General features: G+C 39.1%; 13 protein-coding genes across 13 annotated transcripts; 6 read left to right on the top strand and 7 right to left on the bottom strand. All coding sequences in view use genetic code 12, as the record gives it.

Annotated features, from left to right (window-relative positions):
* Positions 1-148: 148 nt before the first annotated feature.
* Positions 149-769, bottom strand: DASC09_032710 (TRAPP subunit BET5; the record flags this gene model as incomplete). The annotated part of the gene is made up of 1 exon (XM_064996870.1): positions 149-769. The coding sequence occupies one exon, from the start codon at positions 767-769 to the stop codon at positions 149-151; it is 621 nt and encodes a 206-aa protein (XP_064852942.1).
* A 289-nt stretch (positions 770-1,058) lies between these two features.
* DASC09_032700 (uncharacterized protein) lies at positions 1,059-1,328 on the top strand (the record flags this gene model as incomplete). The annotated part of the gene is made up of 1 exon (XM_064996869.1): positions 1,059-1,328. The coding sequence occupies one exon, from the start codon at positions 1,059-1,061 to the stop codon at positions 1,326-1,328; it is 270 nt and encodes an 89-aa protein (XP_064852941.1).
* Positions 1,329-1,372: 44 nt separating this feature from the next.
* On the bottom strand, positions 1,373-1,825 carry CTF8 (Ctf8p; the record flags this gene model as incomplete). Its single annotated transcript, XM_064996868.1, has 1 exon — positions 1,373-1,825. One exon carries the CDS (start codon positions 1,823-1,825, stop codon positions 1,373-1,375), a length of 453 nt encoding a protein of 150 aa, XP_064852940.1.
* A 548-nt stretch (positions 1,826-2,373) lies between these two features.
* Positions 2,374-5,343, top strand: MBP1 (transcription factor MBP1; the record flags this gene model as incomplete). The annotated part of the gene is made up of 1 exon (XM_064996867.1): positions 2,374-5,343. One exon carries the CDS (start codon positions 2,374-2,376, stop codon positions 5,341-5,343), a length of 2,970 nt encoding a protein of 989 aa, XP_064852939.1.
* Positions 5,344-6,275: 932 nt separating this feature from the next.
* On the top strand, positions 6,276-8,174 carry DASC09_032670 (uncharacterized protein; the record flags this gene model as incomplete). Its single annotated transcript, XM_064996866.1, has 1 exon — positions 6,276-8,174. The coding sequence occupies one exon, from the start codon at positions 6,276-6,278 to the stop codon at positions 8,172-8,174; it is 1,899 nt and encodes a 632-aa protein (XP_064852938.1).
* A 270-nt stretch (positions 8,175-8,444) lies between these two features.
* On the bottom strand, positions 8,445-9,239 carry DASC09_032660 (uncharacterized protein; the record flags this gene model as incomplete). Its single annotated transcript, XM_064996865.1, has 2 exons — positions 8,445-9,124; positions 9,191-9,239. 2 exons carry the CDS (start codon positions 9,237-9,239, stop codon positions 8,445-8,447), a joined length of 729 nt encoding a protein of 242 aa, XP_064852937.1.
* Positions 9,240-9,282: 43 nt separating this feature from the next.
* DASC09_032650 (uncharacterized protein) lies at positions 9,283-9,509 on the top strand (the record flags this gene model as incomplete). The annotated part of the gene is made up of 2 exons (XM_064996864.1): positions 9,283-9,286; positions 9,313-9,509. 2 exons carry the CDS (start codon positions 9,283-9,285, stop codon positions 9,507-9,509), a joined length of 201 nt encoding a protein of 66 aa, XP_064852936.1.
* Positions 9,510-10,074: 565 nt separating this feature from the next.
* Positions 10,075-11,808, top strand: SAF1 (SCF ubiquitin ligase complex subunit SAF1; the record flags this gene model as incomplete). The annotated part of the gene is made up of 1 exon (XM_064996863.1): positions 10,075-11,808. The coding sequence occupies one exon, from the start codon at positions 10,075-10,077 to the stop codon at positions 11,806-11,808; it is 1,734 nt and encodes a 577-aa protein (XP_064852935.1).
* A 314-nt stretch (positions 11,809-12,122) lies between these two features.
* DASC09_032630 (uncharacterized protein) lies at positions 12,123-12,851 on the bottom strand (the record flags this gene model as incomplete). The annotated part of the gene is made up of 1 exon (XM_064996862.1): positions 12,123-12,851. One exon carries the CDS (start codon positions 12,849-12,851, stop codon positions 12,123-12,125), a length of 729 nt encoding a protein of 242 aa, XP_064852934.1.
* A 175-nt stretch (positions 12,852-13,026) lies between these two features.
* Positions 13,027-13,245, bottom strand: DASC09_032620 (uncharacterized protein; the record flags this gene model as incomplete). The annotated part of the gene is made up of 1 exon (XM_064996861.1): positions 13,027-13,245. One exon carries the CDS (start codon positions 13,243-13,245, stop codon positions 13,027-13,029), a length of 219 nt encoding a protein of 72 aa, XP_064852933.1.
* A 378-nt stretch (positions 13,246-13,623) lies between these two features.
* On the top strand, positions 13,624-16,158 carry DASC09_032610 (uncharacterized protein; the record flags this gene model as incomplete). The annotated part of the gene is made up of 1 exon (XM_064996860.1): positions 13,624-16,158. The coding sequence occupies one exon, from the start codon at positions 13,624-13,626 to the stop codon at positions 16,156-16,158; it is 2,535 nt and encodes an 844-aa protein (XP_064852932.1).
* A 591-nt stretch (positions 16,159-16,749) lies between these two features.
* On the bottom strand, positions 16,750-18,774 carry DASC09_032600 (zinc metalloproteinase family protein; the record flags this gene model as incomplete). Its single annotated transcript, XM_064996859.1, has 1 exon — positions 16,750-18,774. One exon carries the CDS (start codon positions 18,772-18,774, stop codon positions 16,750-16,752), a length of 2,025 nt encoding a protein of 674 aa, XP_064852931.1.
* Positions 18,775-19,935: 1,161 nt separating this feature from the next.
* DASC09_032590 (zinc metalloproteinase family protein) lies at positions 19,936-21,984 on the bottom strand (the record flags this gene model as incomplete). Its single annotated transcript, XM_064996858.1, has 1 exon — positions 19,936-21,984. One exon carries the CDS (start codon positions 21,982-21,984, stop codon positions 19,936-19,938), a length of 2,049 nt encoding a protein of 682 aa, XP_064852930.1.
* Positions 21,985-22,042: the final 58 nt, after the last annotated feature.

Below are 22,042 nucleotides of genomic sequence, written 5' to 3'. Positions count from 1 at the left end.
GAGAGAGAGAGAGAGAGAGTGTGTGTGTGTGTGTGTGTGTGTGTGTGTGCAAGCAAAATATCAACTGGAAAATAATAAGTAAAATACCCTAATGGAAAAAAAAGAAAAAAGAAAAAGAAAGAACAAATCAATCAATAAATCAAATCTATCAAGAAGTAAATGCAGGTAACGATGTAACGTAATTATCAAGACCATTTATAAATGCTGGATTATCAATATATTCTCCTTCGTCAAAATCGATTTGACTCAAAGCATTTTTCACAACAAAATCATTGAACAATTGCACGTAAATAAAGTTCAAGGCAGATTGCAAGTCCTGGCATTTTGGGTCGGAGATCAAGGCGATTTTCCAATTAGATGCCGATTCAAAGTAGTGGACTCTGTAATTATTTGTGGAGAAAGTGGTCAAGTAGTTAGATATCAGGTTAGGATTGATCAGTTCATCATTAGGATCATGGTTGTTTTTTGGCGAGTATAATTTCGAGGCAATGTTACGTAGAGAGAAGATCGCCCCGAATAGAAGTTTGGCCTTGTCGTTTTGATTGGAGACATTTGTCAAGCCGTTTCCCAATTCGTTTTTAGAAGTAGAGGCGGTCTGATTTACGGTAGACGAAGAAGTTGTGGTGGAATTGGTGCTGGTGCTGGTGCTGCTATTGTTGGTGAAAGGCGAGAAAAGCCTGCTTCCTGCGGTGGGGATCTTTGGTTCCCATTCCCTGCTGTAGACGCAGTTGCAATGTCTGTTGAATATCCAGCACGAGTATATGGCCATGGCTTTGCGAATGGGATTATCATATATGGGAAAACGGTAGTGGTTTGTTATATGGGAGGATTTCTGTTACGTGGATTTTTTCTTGGTTTTGGCGTGGATTGTTAGTCATGTGACACAAAAACCAATTTTTATTTGCTTTCCAGTATGATGGAGATATCGTTGTTGATAATCGTATCATCGCGTCTTTTACTGCTGACATATAATATTATTGATATAAAACAGGTGTTGAGTAAACCAAAAAGCACCCCTCCTGTACCAGTTCCTCACTAGAAATATAACACAATCCCCGATGCCCGATCCCAAACCAGCCGTCAATCATAACTGGCTCAAGGAAATCAGAGGGCTACCTTCCCTCCAGTCGTACAACCTATTGAACGAAACCAAAACCACGTTTGTCGGGGCAGATCACTTGAATGACGTGAAAACCATCGATAAACTCACCAGTAAAACTAGAAACCTCAAAGATAATGTCCATCAAATGGAAGCAGTGTTTGAAAAACGCCAACAGAAGATTGAAGATGCCCTCAACAATCTAGAATGGCTCAATCAAATCAAATGAAAGAAGGAAAAAAAAAAAAAGCTCTGGCAAACAAACCAAACCAATCAATCATCCATTAACGGCACTGGTCGATTAGTGAACACAAGCTTGTGCCTGATGATCTCGACTACCTGAACCTGTTGGGTTTTCAAGTACTGCCGATCACTTATATTGGAATGATTATCCATCTTAGGGAACTGGAGGATCCCCATAGGTTTGTCCAATTTCTTGATCAGACCAATGAGCTTCTGGCTTGTACCGATCAATAACTCGACTTTTTTTGCACTAGGGTCATTGAAATCGTATCTTAGCTTGCCAATCTTTACCGCATCATGGCCCAGCTTTGTCTTTATGAAATCCTCCTTGTCCTCATCGTAGTGTGCTGGTACTTTTGTCGGTTTGTTGATGGTACCTTGAAGTTCTATCATTACTAGGCCTTCTGGGAGCCTAATGAACGGAGGAAGGCCCTCAACTTGTGAAGGCTCAATGCACTGTGTGTTGATTTCTATACTCGGCATGTATATCCATATATAGTATATATATACATATATTTATTTTAATTGAAACTACCAAATGGTGTAGATACTAGTACTAACACCAACGAAGATTGATTAAGTGACGCGCCCTTTTTTTCTTCAATATTTTTTTTTTTACGCGTCACGCGTTTGGCTGGTTTTGGTGGAGTTTTTCGCGCCCCAAAAAGATTCTAAAAATTTTCTATGGCACCATCATCGCTTGGAGCAGTTAGATCGCCATTATATTCATCAACAAGTAGCTGTATTCGGTTGTGCTTACCTTGTGTCTCGCTGAATCCCCAGGACTTGTTCAAATCTTCTATATTCCTCTTGCCAAAGAAAACTTCTTCTCCTACTTATCCTGTCAAAAAAAAGGAGCCTGAAGCATTTTCTCAGTCTTGCTGCCACAATCAACAACCAGCACACAAGTGTCATTTTTTTTTTCTCTCTGAACACTAAAAAAAAAATACATCAATCAATTTCTCTCTATCAACAGAACACAAGGAAAGTACTACTCTAAGTTTTGATTAAACAGGACCAAACTCTACAAGATGTCTTCCGCACATCTTTATTCGGCAACGTACTCGAACGTTCCAGTGTACGAGTTCCTTATCGATGGCAGCTCTGTCATGAGAAGAAAGCTGGACGACTGGGTTAATGCCACACATATCCTTAAAGCAGCGAGCTTTGCCAAGGCAAAAAGAACGAGAATCTTGGAGAAAGAAGTGCAAACTGGGAGCCATGAAAAGGTCCAAGGTGGATACGGTAAATACCAAGGAACCTGGATCCCCATGGAAGATGCCAGACAATTGGCGGAAAGATTCGATGTATACGATAAATTGGCCCCAATATTAGAGCATACCCAGGTGGATGGTGATCCTGAACCGCCAATCGCCCCAAAACATCATCATTCCAAGACACATGCTTTGAAAAGCGCTGCTTCTACCAACAACATCACTGCCAATAAAAGAAAGATCGATAACTCAAGGAGTTTGACCGGCTCTCCATCGGTAGCCACGCGAAGTAATACTTTCCCAACTTTGAAAAGAAAATCGAAATTTGATCCCGATGCTCCACCAAAGAAAAGAGGAAGACCAAAAAGAGTGGATACCACCGTCGTCAATACTCCAGTTGATAGTGCAGTGAGCTCGATATTGGAAAGTGGAACCGAACAGTTTGATATTTTGCGAACATTTGACGATAAGGTGGAATTGAATAAAAACGGATTACCAAAGAAAAAACGAGGAAGGAAACCAAAACCTAAACCTGTAGAAGAAGACATCACCATCATGAATAATAATACTATAAATAACAACAACAATACCAATACTAATAACACCACATTCCAGACCCCTGTCAAAGCTTCAACAATGAATAGTCGACTTATTAGAAGTTTTGTCAATGAAAAATCGTCACCACTAAATGAAAATGATCTCAATACCTATTTCAACACCCAACTAGATAATGGTCACCATGGAGTATCTAGTGACGTTGAAGAAGAAGATGAAAGAGCAGCTCACTTACGCAGAATGCTTGAGAATGATCCATCGTCATCACCAAGTGATTTCATGTCGGATACTGATCTTGCGAGAGTTTTGAAATCTCCTGAAAATTTGAACGGCCTTGGAATTGAAGCCAGTAGATTGGCGGCCAAGGATACCACATACACAAGTTTCATCAACAATAAGAATTCACAGTACGGTGGAGGGTATTTCTCGAGTATTAAAACCGACCCTAGAGGGTTTGACAATGAACTTACTCCTATCGCTGCAAAAATCAATAATAATAACAATATTAATAATAACCATAACATTTCCACTATCAGCATCAAACAATCACAACAGAATGCAACTAATTGGTTTGATGAAAGCGATGAGTTTACCAAACGCCTAATTAACTATTTCATGCGACCTGATGATGGAGTCAATGAACAAGCCATTCCTGAATTTTTGATCCATTTACCAAAGACCTTCTACGTTAATAAAGTTATTGATCCTGAAGGTAATACCGCATTACATTGGGCTTGTGCTATGGGAAATCTACCGATTATTGAATTATTGCTTAGATATGGTGCCGATCATCGCGCAAAAAATAAAAGAAACGAAATACCATTGACCCGCACAGTACGGTTCAATAATTCGTTTGGCAAAAGAACGTTTTCCAAGATTTTAGATGTCCTTAGGGATACGATCTTTGAAGTGGACACCAAGGGAAGAACCTTATTACATCATATTGGGATCACTTCTAATTCTCCTCAAAAGGCCAACAGTTCAAGATATTATTCTGAGATGTTATTGGCAAAAATCCGGGATTTGTACCCTCAAGAAAAACTTCCTGAATTCATCAACATGACAGATCGCAAAGGAAACACTGCTTTATATTATGCTGTATATAACCAGGCTAGAAAATTGGTGAAAGTTCTTCTAAGTTATGGGGCAAAAAGCGATATCACAAACCTCAAGGGCCAGTCTGCCGGTGACTTGTTGGTTTTGAATCTTCCATCGACCCCCAAATTGGTCAATAGTTATAAAAGCAACATGAGGAACTTGAACAAAATCATCGCTACCAAAAAAGATGATAATGATACGATTATTGCCACCCCTCCAGCGGTGACTAGCACCTCGATCGAGAAGCATGATATCAACACTACAGTGGCCAACCGCAAAATTGATCTCAACTCGTTAGCTCATGTTTTACAATCGCCTAAGTACTCTGAAGTGGTGATCTCATCTATTGAGAAAACTGCAATTTCATTGATGGAGCAATTGAATAGTTTTTCAGAATTGTATGATAACGAGCTCCAAAAGAAACAGGTATTGATTTATGATTTGAACAAGTACTACAACGAATTGAATTTTGAAATTAATAATCTCGATAAGAATGTCATCAATTCATCTATTGCCGCTAATCAATTGTTGTCGCTGGCATTATCGGATGCCGGAGGTGATGATTATCATTTTGAAGAAGAAGGGTCTAGTAAGAGTGAACTCGCCAAAAAAATCATCAATACCAACCACCGAAAACTTTATGGGAAAATCACAAAACAGCATGAGATTCTTGTCACCAAGATCTCCGAATTTGAGAAGTTGCTTTGCAAAATCCAAACCCAAAAACTTACCAAAGAAGTAGACCACGCAAAAAAAAGTGGTGCGATCCTTGAGTTATCGAATGATTCGAGCATTGAGTTACCTCATAACTCTGCAGAATCTAAGATTGCAGCACTTGTGGAGATATCCAAGTTACAAATCCAACGAGAAAAATTGACCAAGAAAATCTTATCGAATTTCATTATTGATTCTGAGATCGAAGACCCACAAGCAGTACCAACTACCAGTGATGGAGATGTGGAAATGAAGAAAGAAATTGATGACCTTGAATCGATTGGCAGAAAGGAAAAAAGCAAGAAAATCAGTTTGTACCGAAGATTAGTAGCTGCATGCTGTGATATTGGTATTGATAAAGTCGATGAATTGATTGATACGATTTTGGAGAGTCTCAGTGAAAAGCAAGGGGCTAACTGATTTAATATTTCGTGGGACAGGTATCCTAATAATTTTTTTTTCTCTCTCTCTCTCTTTTAAAGATTTTACTTCTTCTATTATACATACATAAATATTTTTTTTAAGGCTTTTGTTTATTATGCTGGGATTTTCTAATTTTCTCTAACCAATTTTTTTGTTCTTCTCCATGAAGTGAATTCATGAAGTGTATTTTTAGGCCAAGGTTTTGTCCATATTTTCTTAATTTATTAGTATTTTAGCTGCTTTGTTTCTTTGTTGAATATCTCGTTACTATTTTCTTATGATGCATTTTTTTCCCTCTTAATGAATGAAGATTACTATTCTTTTGACGATCAATTGATGTTCTGCTCTAGATGTATATTGAAATTTCAGATGAATATTTAATTAAGAGATCCGGAGGCTTTGAGTTCAAAGTCAACATGGGGTTCTGTACAAATCTCCTTCTACAAATTGAATAAAACTACTGGCATAAGATGAGATTGAAAGCACATAAAACAAAAAAAAAACAAAAAAAAAAGTGTCCGGAAGATTCTAAAGAACCAACTATCCTAACTAAAAACGAAAAGATCACCAAAATGGAAAAACAGCACCTGGTGATATCTTGGTTGGAACTATCATTAATGGATCGCACCGTGGTGTAAATATCCCAGGATCAACCTGAACCTCCAAGAGCTGGAAATGTTCCCCCAGATCTCTCTTATCTTCTATTTATTATAATATGCAATATATTACAGTATATCCCAACACTATTGTGAAGGGTTGCAAGTCAGAGTTTTATTCGCATTTATCGTCTTTAGGGGTCGGGAACCTCTTGGCAGGTAAAGAATTTTTTTTTTTTTTTTTCTGTGGAGTTACAAATCTCAGTGATAAACCTCAACAAAACCTGTGTCTTTCCCTCATTTGTTCAATCTACTATAATAATAGAGTCAAATATGGTACGGATTACTGATTTCCCCACCGAACTACTACTTATCATTTTTCCTCATCTTAAAGTAGCCGATTTGGTGGCAATTCGTGACTCAAGAACCACCGCGGACGTCATCGAATGCGTAGACTCGTTGTTGTTTGAGTGTGTTAGTTTTGTCTACGATGCCGAATTAGATTTAGATGAAGACATGCTGGATATATTAGGGGATTACAATGAGGAGGACGATGATAGTGAGGATGAAGATATACAAGATGAGGAGGACGATGAGATGATTGCGTCGGATGATAGTGATGGGATGTGGACCGATGAGGAGTTCTCATCTGGTGATATGTCATCTGTTGAGGGATCTGACACCACATCAAGTATTGCAGATCATAGTAATGAAGAAGATGATCCGCTTAATGGTGATGATGATGGAGATAGTTGGCATGGATTTTCTGATAATGAGTCTCAACTCAATGATAACTCTGAAGCTGGTCCAATTAGCGGATCTGAAAACAATTCAACCCTTACGATTGATAATTCCCCAGTGATTAGGATGGTACTAAATGATGCTAACCAAGTAGAGTTTGGTAGTGGAAGTGGGGAATATGAAGTTGCAGATTTTGGTCCTCCAACTGAACATGAATTTGTAGATTATACAGCTCAATCTATTGATCGACTCACTGGGACTTCAAGGCCATTAGAAGAGCCTCAGGAAGGCAGTGATGTCCCACTACTGCTAGATGATGAACAGGGAGAATTGCTGCCAAAATATATCTGCACATCTTTGCCATTTAGGTACTTGCAGTTTCTGAATGCCTCGGGAATGCTCCGAATCCATGCTCGAGACGCTGATCTTTTGCAGCAATTCAATTATCATATTAGAGAAGTAGAAGTTGAAGGAATGGACGTTATGGAACCTTACAACTGGCATGAATCAATGCGGGTGGTACAATTCATCAATTCACTTCCCAGACTCTGGAAGCTTACAATTGATGCCGTATCATTTGGCTCAATTAATGCTGAGGTGAGAAATCGAGTGGAAGACTTATCATTGTTCGCACCAGCAGGGCCAATGACCAATCTTGAAGGATTGAATAATTTGATAACGTTGGAAGTGGAAGGGTTTGCCATTGAAACGTTGATAAATATGGAGAAATCCACAAAACTATGGAAATTCATCGCTAAGAATTCCATGAGCTCGGCAGTAAGAATGCCAGGGAAAATGGAAAGTTTGAAGAGTATTACCTGTAACACCAGTGAGATCAGCACGATTGATGGCACAGAAAACTTTGAAAATTTGGAATTACTTGATATCAGCGAAAGTGAGATCGAACATATTTACAATGTCAAATTCCTCACAAAATTGAGAGTTTTGGATATCAGAGCCACCTTAGTGTCTGATATTTCTAGTATTCAATTTTTGTTGAATTTGCAATCCCTTGATATCAGCAGTTGTGAAATCCAGGCTTTAGGCGATTTGGAACCGTTGAAAAATTTACAGTGCTTGTTTGCCACGGGCTGCTCTATTTTCGACGTGGATGTTGATTTTAATAAATTCACAAACTTGAAAATGTTATGTCTTCTGTGCAACGGGATATCATCGTTCAAGAATATTAACGCGATTCCAAACTTGGAGACCTTGATTTTACAACATAATGCGTTGCGGAAGATTGACTATCGTTTAAATTATCCGAAATTAAAACTTCTTTCCATTGGACAAAACTTCATTAAGAAATTCAACCATTTCGACAATTTGGAAAGTTTGGAGGAATTATGGGTTGGGGAGAAGATGAAGATCGAGATCCCGGAAAAGAAATTGAGTCGAAAAGCCCCTAAACTTGGAGGTAAGATTTATAGAAAGGATAATGCGTATATTCCACTGTTCAGCTTTCCTGATTTGCAATATGACATTAATTAATTGAGAAAAAAAAATCCCAGTCGTTGTTTGCTGGGTGTACAGTATTTTGTTTTCCAGGATGATTGGCTTACAAAACATAGAAGAGCATCCTCCACATTTTTTTTTTTTTTTTTTTGCATGATCAAATAAAATTGTAACATAAATATTAAATTGTAACATAAATATTAAATTGTAACATAAATATTAAATTGTAACATAAATATAATAACTCCTTTTTCAGTGTGTAGATTAACAATTGTTTAAAGAAATTTTTAGAAAGATCTATGAAAATTAGAATTGGCCAAACCAGCTGACAACATCATAGAAACACTTTTCTTTGGCATATTTGACCACTTTATCATTAATATCCCCCTTGATGGCAAACCCATGGGAAACCCCACTGAATAATGTGATTTGGAATCTTACATCATTCTTTATCAAGATTTCTTCGGTCTTATGTCTCAATTCTGTGGTGAACACTTGATCGATCTGGGCAGCACTGATCAGTAGTGGCTTGGTGACGTTTTCCATGGCTTCAGTAGTGACATTACTTGGATGGGCAATGGCTCCCGCAGTTAAAAGCCCAGTGGAGCCCAATTCTTTAATGACACAATGGGCCCCAAAACAGTAAGCGACACTGAACAATTTGGCATCTGAAGCCACGGTTTTTTTTAATTCTATCAAATAGTTATGGTACGCCATAATAGTAACTTCTGGACCGTGGTTAACTTTCCATTCCTGGAAGGACTCCATGCCTCTAGATAAATCCACCGGATCCCCTAGTAAAATATCAGGTATCACAACGTAGTAGCCTTGAGCAGCATACTCATCGGCAATTAAGTTGGTATTAAGGAAATCGTGTCCGTAGATATCGATAGCGACGATGAGGACTCTTTTAGATTTTATATCCCCGACCTCATATGAGGCAAGGCCATAGAGACTCTTGTGAAGGGTTCCTTTTCTTTCACCTTCTGTTTATTAGTTAGTTTATGATCCCCTTTTTTTTTGTGCCTCGCGCAGTACAAACACACACATACCGTGGAAAGTTCTTTTCAAGCAGCAAGCAGCAGGAGGTAAAGAGGCCATTTTCTTTGCTATATTTATTAATGCTGGTGATAATTAATAGCATATGAGTATGCATCAATAGAGATTTTTTTAGGATTTGGCTCCCAATTTATACGCTTTTCTCGTCAGCACGGATACCGAAGTAACCCACTGCTGGATTCCAGGGCAGGTAATCTCCGGATATTGGGAGTTAAATCCGTTGGAGGCATTATTGTCAAGTGGAAAGGGAAAGGAGCGAAGGCGAAAGACCGGACCGAGGTGATTCTTTCTAGATATTCAGATGATAGCTGATATGCTTTCTTTGGAAGAGTATATTACAATAATAAGTCCTGATAATAAGATGAATAACCGTGGGTAGATCAACCAGCAATTTACATTGATTACAAGCAGATATTATACAAATATATTATCAGAGGAAACCGTTTACAGAGTAGTAATATATGCTTTGAGAAAAACCTTACGTGAATCTTTCTGGGGAAAAGAATACAGTATGGACATAGATGGTGTCAATTATCTGGGCGATTTTCCTGATCAAAGGGGAACCGGCATGATGCTTCCAGAGAAGCATACGCAGCAACTATCTGACACATTTCCCGTCAGCACCCACACAAACAGAAGAAAATCTTGAGAAGTTATCCCCTTTATTATAAAACAAATTAGTAGTCTATCAGAAATTCTTAAATTACAATTAATTACCACATTCAAGCCACCAGTGATAGGGCAGAGGCTAAAAAAATTAGGAGGCAAAGTAAAAAAAAAAAAATAAAACAATAAAAAATAAAAAAAGCAAACGTCCTGATATCGCCTTCGAATCACCAGACAGTTCAATATATACAGAGAGCATCACAGGCAAACCATGACTTCTAACATATTATCCCTAGGGGAGGATATTATCATGCGTCATCTTCTTCCTCAATTGGACTACGATGACATTGTACAACTTTCCAAGGTCCCAAATCATGATTTGCACCAGATGTTACAATCTTCGTATTTTTACCAGGTACTCTTCCAGAAACAGTTTGGAGATGATAGTGCCACTCCATGGCTATCGTCAACTGCCAATTGGCATGAATTGTACAAGCTCCGGTTATCATCCCATCTTTATACCTGGGGTGATAACGAGCGAGGAAGATTGGGCCATACTAGACAAGATTTACAAGCACCAAGGTTTGGAAGGTTTTATGTTCTGACTCCAACAGAAGTGAAAAGTTTTCTTAGTGGTGATATAACTGATAGTCATGACATCACCATGGTTGATGTTTGTGCCGGGGGTTTCACCTTTCATGTGTTGACGGGGGAGAACAACATCTTCACCATTGGGTACCAATTGGAAAAAGACCCCGGAACTTATCCGCGTGAACCAGATTATAATCCATTAATTGAGTTCTACAGAAGACAAGAAAATCGGATCCCACGTTTTGGAGGTCATTATGTTAGAAGAGGACCTGTAAACATCCGTTCCTTCCCACCGCAATCATCTGAACCACATGATACTAATCCTTGGGGGCAAATACCAGCAAACGAATTCTATTCCCCAGCAGCCTTAGCGGAGATCGAGCTTATGAAGCTGAAAAAGCCGACAATCAAATTATGTGAACTTCCAAGAACTCCAAAAACTAAAAACACCAAGATCATTGGGATTAGCAGTGGCAGAACCCAATTTATTGCCTTAGATAACCGCAATCAGATCTGGACTTGGGACACCGGCGATCAAGAATTCGGGATCAGACTTAAGTTTATCAACCCAACCACCAAAAAATCAATCATCAAGGATTCCAACATTAATCGCATCACGAAAATCTCTGCTGGATGGGGGATTTCCTCGTGTTTTGTGTTCGGAGTAGGTATTGTGCTTTGGAACACTAGAGATCCGATCAAAAAAGAAGACTCGCCAGATATTGCCCTAAATGCCAATTATAGAGTGATCAGTGGCACAGGAGAAACTCATAATGATCGCCAAGTAGTTGATTATTTCATTGGTGACGGATTTTTATTATACATCACTTCCACAGGGAAATTGTATCGTATGGACATTTCCCCTGAGATGTTTGATTCAACAATACAACCTCAACCATTCGAAGTGTTATCATTCAATGAACATTTATCGAAAACAACTTTGAAATCAGGTACCGGTTGTCGGTTTGTGAAGATCTCTGGAACTTTTTGTAATTTTGCGGTATTCACCAACGATGATCAAGTGCTCATTGGGGATCGAGATTCCATCAACTACGACCAATTTGATTTCGAAAATCGTACCTGCTCTACAAAAAGCAAACCACAAATCTTACCGGAATTACAATACCAAAAGTGTATCAATATCAGTATGGGTGACTATCATTTCATGGCTCTTTTCAAAGATGGGTCAATGGCTAGTTGGGGTCTTGAGAGTCAATCTTGTGGAAGTTTGGGATTAGGTAATTGTGAAGAGATTAATGAGAAATTCGGGCCAAATACTGCTGTCATGGAAGGTAATTGGAGAGACATGCGGGTCACTAAACCTCAAAGAATTTCTTTGCCAAATAATAAAGTGGCTTTGGCAATTGCTGCTTCTGGTTGGCATTCATCAGCAATCATCGCTACAAAGAAATAAAAGACCAGTGATGGTATTGAAAGTTTAGAACTCTCATATTAAATTAAAGAGAATTTTATTAAAGAGTGTATTTCAGGATGTCTTTTTTTTTACTATCATGTTTGTTTCTGCTTTTTATATTTTATATCTATATTTAATTGATTTGATATTGGGTTAAGCAATTATTCATATTACGTAGTCCTTGATTTTATTTGATATCGTACTGTCTATATTCGATTACATAACCAAATTCAGTTCTCAATCCATTTACTTATTTATTCTAGAGCATATGGTGTGTCTAAATCTTCAACTATAATGTCTATAATTTTGCACAATTATTTGGAAAATTGACCAAAGAAGACCAATTGGTCACTAAGGGCCTTGTCATAGGCATACTTGACAACGGGGTTCTTTAAGTCTCCTCTAACTGCAAACCCGTGGGAAACTCCGCTGAACAAATCAATTTGGAATCTTTGTTGGTTCTTTATTAAAATTTCTTCAGCTTTGTGTCTGGCTACAGCTGGGAACATGACATCATCTTGGGCGGCACTAATCAAGATTGGCTTGGCAATGGCATCAACATCTTCAGGGGTGACAAAACTTGGGTGAGCAACGGCACCGGCTTCAAGTAAACCATCCTTGGTTAAGTTTTCCACAACAAATTTAGCACCGAAGCAATAGCCAGTACCGGCAGTGAAAGAAGGTTTGAGGTCTTCCTTTGCCTTCTGGACAAAGTCAATGTACATTTTAGAGACATCTGAGACTGGGTGCTTTTGCAACCAGGCTGGTAAAAGTTCTGGCTTGCCCGGGATGGCAAAGTCGTTTTTTAACAAGTCTGGCAACAATACATAGTATCCCTTAGCAGCAAAAGCATCAGCAATTAATTTATTGTTGATATAGCTATAACCATAAATATCAGCAGCAATGATGAGAAGTTTTCCAGAAGATTTGTCACCAGAGACATAAGTTGGAAGCCCATAAATAGATTCATGGATGGTACCAACTGGTTCACCTTGGTGGGTATTGGTGGCAATACAGCATGGGCTAAGTTGTTGAGGAGCCATTTTTTTTTAGCAAATTAGACAATTGATGTGTCAGTGAAATAATATACGATTTGCCTTTCATTCTGTTGTACGAAACAATCAAAAAATCATAACAGATGTAAGTTACCCGGGTGCCCATCGGGGCCTAATACTAACAACTTTTTGGTCAATCACCATCGCCAGGAACCAATGAGGTTTAGGATTGATCCTCATTGACCTGGACAATATCCTGTTCGGTGATCTGGTTAACCGCCATAAACAAGCTTGCGTGGTACAATCCCAACTTCCGAACTGACTGAGCTTGGATCGTCGACACCTGTAGGAGCGAGTCTGTTTTTGCTAGTTGCTGGTTGAGGCGCTGGAGTTGGAGAGATACTAGCTTGAGGTTTTCATTCTTCTGGGTTTTAGAGTCCATTGTGACTGAAATATGATGATGATGATGATGATGATCGTATGATGATCATCATGAGGTTGACACAACAAACAAACAAGCAAACAGAAACAAACAAAAAAAGTCACGTTGTAAATCAGGTGACACATTTATTTACCCGGTGGCTGGCTCACTTTCCGGTCCGGAGAAATAAACAAAAAAAATATTTCCTCGGTCCGACCGGCGTGGTGAGCACCCCCGGTCCCTCCCACCGAGTCCTACCGTGCTTGCATGGCACAATGCGCGAAGATGAGAAAGAATGAAAAAAGATTTATCGCAAGATCACCATCATTACCAGATTTAGTCAGATAGAGTGTTACCCAAAATTTGCCTAATGTCCCTCATATAGCACACCCTAGCATAATGTCCTCAACCAGTCCTTCACAGACCAAGGACTTTCCGTCATCCCTGTCGTCTTCTTCTACCACTGCTATAGAACTTCTTTCCCTGGGGTCTTCGATGTTGGGGAATAACGGTTCCGCCCCCATTGCCAACTCCTTGCTTGCCACAGTACAAAGCTCTATAAACGCCCCTTCTCAAACAATCTCAGCAACTAGAAATAATCCTCTTGGTCCTTTGAAAAACATCCTGTCGACGTCATTAGACTCTCTTACTTCCTCAACCTCCTCTACTTCCACTCTTAAAAGCTCCGTCAATCCCGTAAACAATGCCAAACCACTAATATCTAACTCATCGTCATCCACACTATCTAACCCAAAGGCTACTGACTCATTAAGTTCTCAAATTGGATTAAACTCATTGAGCGCTACCTCTGCTTCCAAATATTCAAGCACATCAAAACTTTCCTACATTATTTCAAAATCGGTTAGCGCTCAGAGCACCGATAACCTTCTAAAGGCATCAAGTCCTATTAGTACTTCAATATCAGCATCAAAGAACTGGTCTTTACTACAAGAAACGGCATCATCCACTACCCCTGGAATCAAAAAAGAGGAAGTTGAACCAAGTATTCCAAAACCGACAGATTTCAACTACAAATCAACGGCAGATACTCTTAATAAATCTCCAAATAACCAACAACAATTAAACAAGTCTAAAGTATTACCCAACATAATGCCTAATACCAAATCTTTAAATAATATTTCAAATCAGCCATCACTTGTGCCAAAACCCATCAAACCGATTCAAAAACTAGATAGATCAATGTCGACTATGATGAATACTCACAATCAGCAAAGCGTTTCTATGCAACGCTCATCAAGCTCCAAAGATCACTCGGAACTTCAATCGATTCTTAGTTCGAAAGTAAAAGAGAACGAAAAATTGAAATTGATTATTGATAAGCTCCGTAATGAGATCAACTTGCTCAAGATATTGCAAGACACCACGGTTATTGGGGGTAGTGGCACTGATGAAGGTGACAATCAAAATAGCACAAATAACAATCAAGGCGCTGGCCAAGGCTCATCAACTGATAATATATCAGATAATAATAGTGAAACTATTAACCCAATGAAGCTTAGTAATAATATCAGTTCTCTTGCTGGCCCTGACAACAATAGTAAAATCTTGAATGATCTTAACTCTTTCCTCAAGTCTGAGAAACCAACTAAAAAAACAAAGTCTCGCAAAAATAAACAACAGCAACAATCCAAACAAGGGGTAATGGAAAATGTCCATATGAAGGATCATTCAAAAAACAATACCAGCCATAAAGCAAACCTGATTTCCCACTCATTGGATAGCCTCTCAATCCATCATGATGATATGGATGATGGCATTCTTGATGAACGCTTTTCTTCCTCTTCACCATCTCCATCACTTTCTCTAACCATGTCTAATACTTCAGAGATAACAGACTTTGATGTTGACCTGCTCTTGCTACTTAATTCATTCCTGCTGCTTTCGCCAGTGCCAACTAATCTCCACATTAACAACCACTATCATCATTTTGATTCTCCCCGCAGAAAAAAATCAATTCCGGGAGGATTATCTAATGACCATGAAGTCTCACATTTTTTGAACAATAATCTGAATCATGATCCGGATGCCATGAAGAAACTATTTCTGTCTAACGCATCCGTGAAACTTGAACGAACCACTTCTTTGAACTCATATAATGATATGACGAATTCTATAGAGCATGGCCATGCTATTTCCAACAACAACAATAATCTGGGGACCAATTGCTCTAATCGTAAATTGGCGAATAAAGCTGGAAAATTGTCTAATTCTAGCACTTCCAAAAGACAGTCAAAATCAAAGAAAAATTCCCATGATAATCAGGATAGCAATACTAAAAATCTTGGTGGTGTTATTCCTAATAAAGACCCATCTAAAGTTCCATCTTCTGATCTTCCATCGTCTATGGTGAAAAATGAGATAAATTTCCCCCATTATGGCTCTGCTGGATTAGCGGCTGTTGATGCTTCTGCCTCTGTGAAAGATGGAACGTTCTTACAATTGTCAGGAATTTACGAACCAGATGATCCTTTGCTTGGAAAAAACGATAATATTAATCATCATAGTGATGAGGATTTTCTGGCTTTGAAATTAGAGCGTAGCTTATCGGTACCGACTTATTCAACCAGTAACGATGGTGGCATAAATCCTCAAAGAAGGACAAATACGAAAGGAAGGGCAATAAAACGTCCAACCAAGCATTTCAAGACGAAAATCAACCATTTGTCGAATTCTGACAAAGATTCCAATAATAATTCTGACAGAGACCCCGAGAATAGTAATTTCAAAGTAAATAGTGGAAATATTGGTGGTAATTCCAGTAGTGATGAAAACCTATTTGAATCATGTGGGTTTTGTGTAGACGGAACTCCATGTCTATGTGTTGAAGCAGCAATGGAATTGGTAGAATCCACAAAAATCACCCAAAAGGCGGCGGAAATTAAGGTCGAGATTGAAGATTTAAAGAGCATATGATGTATTAATTTGGTATTGTTTATTCTTTTTTGTTCTCTTTTCAACTTGAAGCTATTTCAGGGTGTCCTGTTGTGATGTGTGTTCTAAGGTGATGACCAGCCCAATGTATTGCGGAATTAATTCTTCTTTTTTCATCTGTTTTCTCATTTATTGAGATTATTATTATTACTATTATTATTACTATTATTATTACTATTATTATTACTATTATTATTACTATTATTATTACTATTATTATTACTATTATTATTACTATTATTATTAGCTTTTTGTGATGTTTTATGAATGAATATTTGTTTTCCTTGGCTGTTCTATAATCCGTATCTTCTGATTGATTCAAAATATATAGTTGCATTTTTTTCATCTCTCAGCGATAAACCTTTCTTTAATGTTGACTTTTTGTCAGCGTTTACATCTATGTTAGAACTATTGCTTTTTCCTTAGTAACTACTCTTTCTGGTCTCGAATTCATATTACATATTTATTTGCAGACATATTATATAATAATAAAATCTATTATTTTTTTATACTCTATTGTAATTCAAAACTTTAAGCAAAACAATCTCTTTTAACCATCTAAAAGTTTTTAGACTATTTCTGTCTCCTAATGTAAATACCTTGGATACTATTCACCCAACCACCAACAGTGCCTTTAAGAGCGACGAGTTGATAACCGGTTGGACATTGAATGACTGCGCCATGTCCTCCGTTAGCATTACCATACCAAGGAGTAACTTTCTTATTGGTTACTACCTGTACCGCGTCAACCCAGGCACCACATCTAACATTGAAACTTACAACTGATTCATCAGCATCTATTGGAACATCAGAGTAACCATTGGTACGCTTTCCAAAAAGTGTAGAGCTTCGGCTTTCTGGATGCACAAATTCAATACCATCAAGAGCACCACCATGGAATACTCTGATATTGGACAACGCTCCATGTCCGTAGATTGGAATGATCCCAGTATCATCATTGTTTGTGTTACCATGACATCTGGTGACGAAACCTGCAAGAGTACCACGACCCAAGCCGAAATCATGTTCGATACGTTGGGGATCTTCCCAAGTATCATTTTCCACGGTAGCTTGTTTCAAGCCAACGGAAAGAATTTCCAACTTCATTGGTTTCCCTCGGAACTCTGGTCTCAAATGGTTTTGCAAATCCTGATAACTAAGCACCAATTCTTTTTGTGGACCTGGACCATTATTACTGAGCCTTGGCGGGAATTCTAATTGAGCCCGTGGATTACCGTCAACGTGAATTTCCACAAGATAAACCCCAGTATTGGCAGTAACAAAGATCGAACGATTTTCCATATCTGAGATGACAGGCTCCTCGGCGATTTCCCAGGCATTTTTAATAATTGTGTCGTCGTGGAAATCAATAGGAATGCGGAACGATGGATGGTACAAAAATCTCATGATATCCAATCTATTCCAGGTACATTCGTCAGTAGGTAATACTGGTTCGTATCCTGGTTTCCCAGTTCTTATACAAGGGAATTCCCGAGTCATGAAAGTACGATTAAGAATCACGTAATCACGTAACATAACCCCGTTTGGTTGATGCGGACAACCCAAATGATGACCAATTTCGTGCAAGAACGCTCCAAGGGAGATATTAAGGGCTTCCCACGCACTACCACATTCATTACAATCATTGACACATACCAGGGTGTCAATCTTGGTACAATCGCTATAAGCGGAGTACAATTCCTCGTAGCAAGTTGGCCATGACCAAAGACCTTGGGATCCAAAGATTGCTAACCGTAAGTTTCCAGCATTACCACCAAGAGCGGCATGCCCCAAAAGAAGATTCTGGCTAGGATCCCAATGAGCGTCCATGATCATACAAGAAGCTTGAAAGTTTTCCCCTTTGAAAGATTCAAGACCAGGGTTTTCGTTCATGTACTTGCGAACCGCATCGGCGGCCCAGCCAAAAAGCGCCCCAGTGTTATTCCCGTTGGGGTTCTGTTGAGCGACATTTGGATCATGGATTTCTGCAACAGTTTGATCCATTCGAATAACATGCACTTTCACAGTCTCACGTTGTACATTCCCACGTTCCTGTGAAGATAATGAGTCAATTGCGGCCTCTTCAGTGAATCTAAAACAACGATTTCCGAAACCATTACGACGCATTTGTTCCAGAGTGAAAGCTTCCATGAGACGTGCACCAAACCTGAGTTTTCTAACGGCAGTGTTAATATCATTACCCTCACGTTTGATTTTATATTCTGGGGAGTCGAAGACTCCTGGAGAATCCTTGGCCAAAAGAAGACAAAGGTTAGTGGTTGGATTTTCCACCATTTTTTTATAATTCAAGTGGTAAGTCAATTGAATTGGCCTGTATGTAGGAGTTTGATCATAATGAGGAACACCATTGACAAATTTTCCAGAATATTGGGTGATGATAAGTTCATTTTCACCTTGAACCAAATGGACGAGCAACTTGAAGTTATGGCTGTTAACTTCGAACGTTTGTGGGGGGAAATTTCCTTGGTGATGACGAACTTGGATCAACCCGTATTTTTCGGAAGAGGTTCCGTGAAGAAGGACATCTGGAATAAAGACGGTGGTGCCTGGCGCTTGGTTGATGATTGTTAAAGTCATTATACCGATAATATCATAAATAATATCATATACAGATGCTTTGTATGAACTGGAAAGGAATAACTATTGCTTGGTTTTTATAATAGCCGGCGCCAGGGCTCGTAATTTCAAGGAGACAGGGTGTCGATCTCCACAGGATTAAACAAGAATTAATGCAAAGAAATTAATTGCATATTGAATGATTTCTCAATCATTTTCTTCGAGGAGCTTCCTCAGTTAACAGGAGAATTAATAGATCGATATTGTGTATGATAAAAATGGACCAAAGTTTCCCTCCATCAGCCATCACAGTGTGTCATAATCCCGGGCAGCGTAACCGCGATGGAGTTCCATTTAACTGTGCAAAACGTGCTAAGCGCACTTGAATAAATGTCAAAGGCTCAAAATTGCCAAGTCAAAATTTTCTTCTGAATCATGTATTTGCAGTTATTGTTAGAACCCTTCAGTTAAGTCCTCTGTGAAAAGATTTTGTTACATCAGGAATATTTGAATCAGCTCATCATAGCTTGTGTGACTCAGGTTACAACATAGTATATATAGCAAGTATATAGAAAGGAGTATCTTACCGTAAGGTGAGAGGGGAGCTGTGTGAACAAGTAAAAATACTGTTTCACAACAGCATCTACAATACATGCTACAGCCCCTGTTCAGAGATCTGTAGCATTGGCATGTCGAGATACATAATCACAGTGAAGATGCAGTGATTACATTTTCACAATAGAGAATTTAATGGTGAATCGGCATGAGAGTTGCGGTAAGAAGAAGAAATCAAGAGAAGATTAATCCAGTATCAATCAAGATCAGGTTAGAAGGCACGGAACTCAAGACCAATCTAAACCCGTAGCAACTAATTATTATTACACGACAATTTCTCAGTATATCTCGAATACCAACTTGGGATACATCAACAATCAAATCCATGGGCATAATCAATCCCCCATTCCAAGTAGCTCTTACAATGTTTGTGAATTGAACTCACTGTCTCGGTATTGAAGCAATAGAAACTTACAAATACTTGGTTCTTCTGATCTCATTATTATTTTTTTTTATATTTATCGCTAATATAATTGGATGTATTATTTCTTCTGTGTTCTCTTGCAATTCAAAACTATGAGATAATGCCCTTCTTTTTAAAACCAAGTAGAAATTTCGAGACTATTTCTATCTCCTAATGTAAATACCTTGGATACTATTCACCCAAGGGCCTACGGTACCTCTAAGAGCCACAAGTTGGTAGCCGGTTGGAGCTTCAATGACTGCACCATGGCCTCCGTCAGCAAAACCATACCAGGGGGTAACTTTCTTGTTAGTTACTACCTGGACCGCATCAACCCACGCACCACATCTAATTTTGAAACCCACGAATGATTCACCATCATAGATAGGAACATCAGAGTAATCTTGCGTACGGTTTCCGAAAAGTGTCGAGCTTTTTGATGAATGAAATTTGTGGTGATGGGATTTCCCTTTCCGATGAATAAATTCGATACCATCAAGAGCGTCACCATGATATACTCTAATACAGGATAACTCTCCAGGTCCATAAATTGGAATGATCCCAGTCTCATCCGCGCGTGGTACGCCATGGCATTCGGTGGAGACACCTTCAAGCATACCTCCACCCAAACCGAAATCATGGTGGACAGGCTCAAGGTACTCCCAGATATCACTCTCCACGACAAGCTGCTTCAATCCAAGGGAAAGAATCACCAATTTCATTGGTTTACCTTGGTACTCTGGGTCCAAATTGTTTTGTAAATCACTGTAACTGAGCTTCAACTCTTTTTGTGGACCAGGACCATTATTGCTGCGCTTTGGTTGAAATTCCAATTGTGCACGCGCTTCGCCATCAACGTGAACTTCCACAAGATAAATCCCTGTATTACTAGTAACAAAGATCGAGCGATTTTCCACACCGATGAAGGTGGGCTCCTCGGCAATTTCCCGAGCATTCCAAATAATTGTATCATCGTGATAATCAGCAGGGATACGGAGTCCTGGAAGGTACAAAAATCTCATGATGCTCAATCTGCTCCAGTTACATTCGTCAGTAGATAAGACTGGTTCGTACCCTAGTTCCCCAGTTCTCTTGCAAGGGAATTCACGGCTCATAAATGAGCGGTTGAGAGTCAGATAAGTAGGTAAAAAGATCCCATCTGATGGATCTGGCCAGTACAAATGCTTGCCAATTACGTCCAAGAACCCCCCAAGAGATATAGTAGCGGCTTCCCAAGCACTCTCACCTTTATTGCAGTCATTGGCACATACCAGAGTATCAGTCCTGGTACAATCACTTAAGGCAGAATACAATTCCTCATAGCAGCTTGGCCATGACCAAAGACCTTGGGATCCAAAAGTCGTTAAACGCAATTTTCCATAATTACCAGCAAGAGCGGCGTGCCCCAAAATAAGATCCTGGTTAGGATCCCAATGAGCGTCCATGAACATGCAAGACGCCTTAGGGGTCTCTCCTTTAAATGATTCAAGATGGGGGTTATCAGCGATGTATTGCCGAATTGCATCGGCGGCCCACTCAAAAAGACCCATAGGGTTGTCAGCATCGGAGTTCTGTTGAGCGACATTTGGATCTTGGATTTCTGCAACGGTTTGATCCATTCGAATAATGTGCACTTTCACAGTCTCACGTTGCACACTACCACGTTCCTGTGATGATAACGAGTCATAGCTGAATTCTTCAGTGAATCTAAAACAACGATTTCCGAAACCATTACGACGCATTTGTTCCGTCATGAAGGCCTCCATGAGACGTGCACCAAACCTGAGTTTTCTGACGGCAGTGTTGACATTATTACCCTCAGTGTTGATTTTATTTTTTGGAGAATCGAAGACTCCTGGAGAATCCTTGGCCAAAAGAAGACAAAGATTTATGGAAGGATTTTCCACCATTCTTCTATAATATAAGTGGTATATCAATTGAATTGGTTTGTACCTAGAAGCTTGATCATAATGAGGGACACCATTGACAAATTTTCCAGAGTATTGGGTGAATATGAGCTCATTTTCACCTTCGACCAAATGGACAAGCAATTTGAAGTGATTACTGTTGACTTCGAATGTTTGTGGGGGGAAATTTCCTTGGTGGTGACGAACTTGGATCAACCCATATTTCTCGGATGAGCCCCCGTGGAGAATGACATCGCTATTAAAGACAGTAGCACCTGGTGCTTGGTTGAAGATTTGTAAAGACATTATATCGATATTCTATATATAATTATAAATAAAATTGAGTATAAACTTGAATATAGAT

This window comes from Saccharomycopsis crataegensis (genome assembly GCF_037102585.1).
Source record: "Saccharomycopsis crataegensis DNA, jcf7180000000084, whole genome shotgun sequence".
NCBI classification, from domain to species: domain Eukaryota; kingdom Fungi; phylum Ascomycota; class Saccharomycetes; order Ascoideales; family Saccharomycopsidaceae; genus Saccharomycopsis; species Saccharomycopsis crataegensis.
Note: the sequence above shows the minus strand (reverse complement) of the source record. Positions and strands in the feature narration are given on the sequence as shown.